This window comes from Ascaphus truei, chromosome 2, assembly GCF_040206685.1.
Source record: "Ascaphus truei isolate aAscTru1 chromosome 2, aAscTru1.hap1, whole genome shotgun sequence".
Classification (NCBI taxonomy): Eukaryota; Metazoa; Chordata; class Amphibia; order Anura; family Ascaphidae; genus Ascaphus; species Ascaphus truei.
The window spans coordinates 72,821,927-72,829,003 of NC_134484.1; the positions used below are offsets into that span (position 1 = coordinate 72,821,927).

The following is a 7,077-nucleotide window of genomic DNA, read 5'->3' on the forward strand; positions in this document are numbered from 1 at the left end:
GTGATACCCTATACCCCTGGTCCTGCTAGAGGGCCTGGGAAGAGCTAGGACTACTGCAGATGCCCTTGGCCTGTAGTATAGGTCCAGGGACCATCCCCCAGTTGACAATCCCAGAGACTGCAGTGGGCAGAGATCTGCCTTGTTCCTGTACTGTCAGACCAAGAGAATAAACCATTCCTGTTGTTATACTCCTGCCAGTGTGTGATCTTACGGGGGGAAGAGGTGATAGTTCTACTGTAGGAGATCATCTTCACCTATCTGGAGCCTACAGCAGATGGAGGTGCTGCACTGCTAGAGAACCATGTGGGTATTGTACCCCAGAAACCTGATCCTGTGTCCCCACTACCACCGACGGACAGCTCAGCCCTCCAGTTACCAGCAGGTATCACGCACCACACGACCAGTAATGGCAGAATCTCCCAGAGGGTGGGGGAAACACTGTTACATTTCATTGACTCCCATGGATAATAGGAGGTACCTATATACCTCATGTCTGCACCCAGTGTTTTCACTTTAGATTGTGGTTGCTTTTTTGTATCATTATGTTTTTAAAAAATCTATTTATTTTTATATTATGTTATTTTTTTGTAATATTAATCAATTATTTTATGTCACTTAATGTGATCTTCCCATTTACTGTGCTGGGAAGTGATTGTTAGAATTGATTTTTAGGAATAAATTCTTAATAATTTTGGAACAACTATTACATTGATACTTCATTTAACAAGCTCTACTTTCTAAATCAGATCATGGTTTAAAAAAAGAAATGAATCCTCATGGCATAGCCTGCAAAAAAATGTAAGCACTGACTACAGGTGACAACTGTTGTGATAATTTGGACATAGAAATAGGAAAACAAAATGTACGTTTTAATTTATTGCCGTGTCAGAGACATTTTAAAATCAACACGTTGCAGACCCCACCAGGCACTAAATATTGCTTCTGGATTGAAATGGAGCAACGATCCGTGTCCGGTATAATCAACAGATTGGAAAAATATGAAAGAAAAAAACAACAGAAAAAGCAGCTCCTGCGCAAACCCTTGTCACGTGCCATGAGTCGCGCGCACGCACTGTCGTCGCTCCAGCGTCTCGCCACGTGACTTCGAGGCGCTCAGACATAATGGCTCCCCGCGCATGCGCGTCACGTTCTCCATAGCCGGAGCCATTATAGCCACCAAGATAAGAGTCCGGAGAAGCGGTTGTCTGATCCCCCCGGGGGGAAAGGCGGTTTCACTCTACTGTCTCTTTTGTGTTTCCCAGCTTAATCGAGCGGTAATTAAAGGGGGGGTATTTTTTTTTATACCTACAAAGAAAAATAATATATATATACATATATATATATTATAGGTGTTTAGGGCGAAGAAATAAAAGTCCCCTCTTCCCGTGTGTGTGGAAAATAAACAGATCTTCTCCCAGGTACTGTAAGGGTCTTGGTATCTCTGGTGTGCAGGGTCTGGGAGGGGGAGATATCTCCCACTCACATGCATGAGCAGGAGAGGGGGGTGTCTGTCACTACAGTTGGGGTGCAGAGGGCTTTGGGGTGTGTTGAGGGCATCAGGTGGACCTATGGGGGGGCTTGTAGGCTGGTTATTGTCGTCGGGCCGAAGCTGGACTTGCTGTAGGATGCAGTAATGTGCGGTGATCTGCAATGTATAACTACCCACATATACTGTGTGTTATATGTGAGCTGTATGGGGCGTAAGTGATTTTTATTTACAAACTTCATTCAAGTTTTGTGAATCCTGTATTGTAAACACTCCCTTCAAACAACCCCCCCCCCCTCCCCCTCTCTGAACTACAGGATTTGCAGGTCTAGCTGTTGGTCTTGAGAGATCCCAAAAGGTATCAACACTGATGTGCTTGGTTTGCTACAGATTTGAACTAAAAAAAGGTAATCACTCTCATGTTCAATGTGCACATTAACATTTAATATTGTCAGCCGGTGTGACTATTTATTCGGGCCTTAGCAATTAAGATGCAATACTACATATTGTGGGAAAGCTCCTAATAAGACTTTTAGATTCTTTAGACCAGAAGAATACTATAGCAAAGACACTAGACCAGGTGTGATTCAGGTTCATCTTCCATTTTAATGCCCAACTTAATTGTTCATTTATTATGACGGTAATACTGTGCTTAATATGGTTTGGATGATGTGCTCTGTACTGCCCTGACAGTGTGGGGAGCATTGCCCCTTCCTGTGTTGCCATGGAGGGGAATGGAGCCTGCCTATTTCTACCCCAAATGAAGGGTGCAGATGGTAACGATAAATCCCCAATCCCTTACCTCCCTCCTATGATGCCCTGGGGGAAATAATGGCAATGGAGCCGCTCAGTGATATCATTGGGGAGAGTGCAGAAAATGGAATAACCTATGATGCTCTGGCAGAATTGATGTATAGGTTGTATCTCCTTGTGTTTATCCAGGGGGTGCATGGTGGGGAGGGATCCCTTAGTTGCTGCATTGGGGAAGGAGGTCTCTGATTTGATCCTGAGGTACAGTGATGAGGATGGAACTCTGCTGTGTAACACTTGGAGTGGCATTGAGAATGCAAGTCAACCATGGTGCTGCCCAAGGCCCTCTTCCCCCATCCTTGACCCAGTAGTAGTGTTGAGGATGGAGCCTCCACACTATGCTGACCTAAGGGGGAGTGTTGAGGATGGAGCATTTTCTGTTGCTGTCATAGGAGGGGAATGAGAAGTGAGGCCATTGACACTGCTCTTTGGGACATACTAGCAACTCTCCCCTTTTTTAAAAGGTGGTCCTGTGATACTTTACTGAACAACACATTTATAAAATTTTGAAGGCGTTCCCTTACCACTATGCATGTAAATAGATCTTTAAATGTTCCAAATTGCTCAGATTTCGCCAGTGTTTTTACAGAAGTTAACAGGGTTGAGGATACAGTGCTGCTTTATATGAATGTGAAAGTTGTACCATTTAGTATGTCATATTTCAGTACATTACATTTTTGAATATTGTTCATGTGAATGCTTTAAATGACAGGATATAGTGGTACACAAATGTTTGTAAGGAGGCAGTTAAAAGGCATATGGGAAGGGGAAATGGCATATTGGCGGTGGAAGGATTATAAAGCAAGTAAGGGATGGGTGGAGGGGGTTGGAAGATATATTTATTATATATATATATATATATATATATATATATATATATATATATATATATATATATATATATATATATATATATATATATACTTAGCAGGCATATGGAGAAGGTGGTTGGAGCATTGGGGGTGAGCTAAGATTACCAGGTGGAGGATTCCTTGAAGCTGCAGCATGTGCAAGTCCCAGAGCTTCATAGCTCCTGGCTTCCATACAGCCAGCAGAAGTGTCTGAAAGCTCTGTGAGTGCCTTTCACATGCTTCAGACAAGCACCTCTGACTCCAGCAGCCAGCAGATATGAATACTGCAGTAATAATGGTAAGTATCGAGTTGCCACCCATTTTTACCACTGCGGTATTACTATGCTACCAATGTGTATTGCCCAACCCTAGAAGGAAATGGGTGTCCATAGCACTCTCAGGTTAAAACAACAAGTTATCAACAAAAGTTTGCACACACAACACACAAAGATTTAACAAAACCAGCAACATTTCAGGCTCAAACTTGAGAAAGGGCAACGGGTCAGAAACTTTGCTTGTTTTTTTTCTGTGGCAATTTTTTTTTTTTTTCGGGGATAACCTAATAAAAATAATTTTTAAGCTGCTAACTTGGGACTGTGGACACCGATTTCCTTAGTGTGAATTCACTCCGCTTCCAGGTGGTGAGCAGCATCCATGATCACCCTGACATAGCCAAGTACCAATACCCATGAGTGCTGTCTGCAACCTGTATAGAATAGTGTCCAACCCTAGACAGAGTACAAATATTTATTTAAAAAAAAAAAGTTTTACCAGGAAATAGTCCCCAGGTTAAGCATTAAAATGCTAAAGGGCTTTAAGAAATATATTTTGTTTTAAGCCCAACAAATATACATACGTGAATATTTAGACGAGGTTTCCACCAGTCCTGCGGTTTGTCTGACCCTCTTATTCAGTAAGGTAAGAGAGGATAATGCATCATCTACACGGCAACAGGTAACAATGCATCAACTACCAATCACTTCGATAAAGGATATCGATAACAGTTATCCTGCTTCTCATTATTTGGAATATTTTTTTTAAAGCTTGCCTGAAGCGGGGAGCTCATCCATGGTCGCTCGGAGTGGCCGCCGGGTTCACCAATAGAAAGCTGCAATGTAATCTCCCAATTACGTTGCAGCTTGCTTTTGATTGTGGGCGCGAGCCCTTATCCCATTGCCATTTAGTGTCCATGGGTCCCATATTTTGCTGGGGCCGGACTGTGAGGACCTGGCAGCTCTGGCAAATCCCCAGGTTCAGGTAAGCTTTAAATATTTTTAAATGAAAAATGTCGAGCAGCGCGTATTGTTGCTTGAATTTTATGAAAACACAAAGCATGCCAAAATGAGCAAACGAACAGACTGGAATTACCTCTGACGCTTCATAAAGTGCAGTTGAGGGGTTTTACCTCAAAAATGCAGGTAATGGAAGTATTCAAGTACTTTTGGTAATGAGGGGCAATTTATATTAGTGTTCTTATCCATTTACGAGGGACTATATCATTATAAAATCTTACTACAAAGAGTACGGTAATATCTATGAATTATCTTTTGCTCCATACTTTATATATTTTTGTATCTAGCAATTTATGAACAATGACCTCAATTAAAGTACTTCTAATACTATGGTGATTTTGAATGCATTTGTAAAGGAAGTGTTAAAGATATGCTGTTGTGTACTTTTTTTTTTTTTTTGTCTGCAGGTGACTAACCCTGTTGAGAGCTAAGAATGGGAATATTCATCCGCTTACAGGGGCTTCCTCTTGATGCACACCCTGTTGATATTCGGCACTTCTTCTTTGGATTGAGTATTCCTAGGGGAGGTGTTTATGTCATTGGTGGAGAACTTGGTGAGGCTTTTATTGTATTTGAAACATATGAAGATGCCCGGCGTGCCATGTGCTTATCAGGAGGTCTTATAAAGAAGTCCCATGTCCAACTTTCACTCAGCAGCCAGACCGAAATGCAGAATGCTTTCGAGCAAAGTCGAGCAATGAAAGAAACAATTTCTGTCGAAAAGCCTGAGAGTTTGTATTTATATGTAGAACGGATGCCCTTAACAACAACAAAGATTGAGATTAAAGATTTTTTTTATGGACTTTGTATGGAAGATTTCATATTCTTAAAATCTCTAAGTGGTTTTAGGAATGGCAGTTGTGTTGTTAAATTTGCTACAATTAAGGATGCTAATCAAGGACTGAAGCTTCACAAGCAATTCATGGGTTCTCAACGTGTAACAGTAATAAGATCTGATGAAGAACAATGGGTCACGTCTGGTGGCACTGTGAATAAATCTATTCCTAAAAGCTTGAAGCGTTCACCACCACGAGCTTATAAGGATGAAGGGTTGGAAAAGCGGTCTCGTTCCAAATCTCCAGGAAAACAAAGATTGAGATCACAATCACCTCATGAAGAGTTTTATGTGCATATAATAAACCTGCCTGACAATGCTGACAAAAAGGAAATAAAGGTGGCTTTTTCTGACCCGGAGTTGCAAGAATCTCACATAAAATTCCTACTAGATGAGCATGGTGTGAGGACAACAGAATGCTTTGTAATGTTCAGAAATGAAATGAAATATAAAAATGCTCTTAATGTGCACAAAATGTTCTTCATTGGTCGCCATGTATGTGCATTTCCTATTTCTAAAAAGTCAATGTTGGAGTTAATTGCTGGAAGAAAAGTGGCAGTCGCAAAGGAGAATTCCTTACAACAGGATTTGCCAAAAAAAAACTCTCAAGATTCACAGAGTGGCAAAGGAAAGTGCGTATATTTAAGAAACTTTCCTTTCGATATTACTAAACTTGACATTCAGAAATTCTTTGCAGAATTTCCTATAAATGTTGAAGATATTTTCTTGTTACACGATGATAAAGGCATTGGCCTGGGAGAAGCTCTGGTAAAGTTTCGATCAGAAAAAGAGGCCGCCAGTACAGAGAAAATGAACCGTCAACGGTTCTTGGGAACAGAAGTCCTGCTGAGATGCATCCCTGAGGAACAGATGAAAGTTTTTGGCATTGATCCTGTTGCCAAATATCAAGGTCATTCATCCGTTTGTAGAAAAAAGTCAGATTTACATGTACCTGCTACAATTGACATATCTGATACTGAACTTGATGACACCGAATTCATGTTTGATTTAGATCCCACATGTCCTTTTAATCAAAATAATGGTGCTAAAGATGAGCCTGTTAATGCAAGTAATGTGAAAAACACAAATGTTGCAGAATGCCAAGGTGAAGGATCTAACCACATTCCTAGGCATGGCAGGAAACCAAGTGGAGTAGCATTGATACTTATTAAGAACTTGCCACGTAACGTCACTGTAGCTGAAATTTTAAACTTTTTCCATGGCTACAAAGTGAATTCTGTTAATGTCAAACAGAATGGAGGCGTAACCACAGGTACAGCGATTGTGCGTATGCAGAACTATGAGGAAGCAGTGTCTGCAGTGAGTAAACTCAATTACAGGCTGATGGGCCTACAAAAAGTTTGTCTGAGCTTCATTCCATAACTGGTCCCGATTTCTGTAATTTGTCAGTTATGTTTTCTTTAGATGGAATCTTGACAACATTAGGAGAAGGTAATGTTCAAAATAACTTGGGTTGGTATTTGATTTTTGGATTGCATTTCCTATTTCGCATATGAGTTGTTTCTGTATATATTGTGCAAGAATGGTTACTAGTAAAAGAAATGTTGAAATAATTGTTTCCATTTCTTTGTGTGTGGTATAAATCCTAAACCAAGTAGTTATGGTGCACTAAATTATTAAACAGTGTTGCAACATTTGACCTGCAGAGTGCTTTAGATTTAGAACTTATTTGGGAGCAAACTATTGATGAAGGAAATGTCGTGACCAAAGCCCTTGATTAACACACAATAACACACATTAACATATTTAGGGTTTATGTCCATGGTCCTATTTACATGGATC

General features: G+C 40.6%; 1 protein-coding gene across 5 annotated transcripts; it reads left to right on the forward strand.

Annotated features, from left to right (window-relative positions):
* The first annotated feature begins 1,135 nt into the window (after positions 1-1,135).
* LOC142481020 (RNA-binding protein 12B-like) lies at positions 1,136-6,848 on the forward strand. 5 transcript variants are annotated; one of them, XM_075582725.1, is made up of 3 exons: positions 1,136-1,274; positions 1,804-1,893; positions 4,847-6,848. In XM_075582725.1, exon 3 carries the CDS (start codon positions 4,873-4,875, stop codon positions 6,655-6,657), a length of 1,785 nt encoding a protein of 594 aa, XP_075438840.1. In that variant the 5' UTR covers positions 1,136-1,274; positions 1,804-1,893; positions 4,847-4,872; the 3' UTR covers positions 6,658-6,848. The 5 variants fall into 5 exon arrangements, with proteins under 5 accessions (XP_075438840.1, XP_075438847.1, XP_075438845.1 ...); XM_075582730.1 differs by lacking the exon at positions 1,136-1,274 and adding an exon at positions 1,283-1,418; XM_075582731.1 differs by lacking the exon at positions 1,136-1,274 and adding an exon at positions 1,427-1,700.
* The last annotated feature ends 229 nt before the right edge of the window (positions 6,849-7,077 follow it).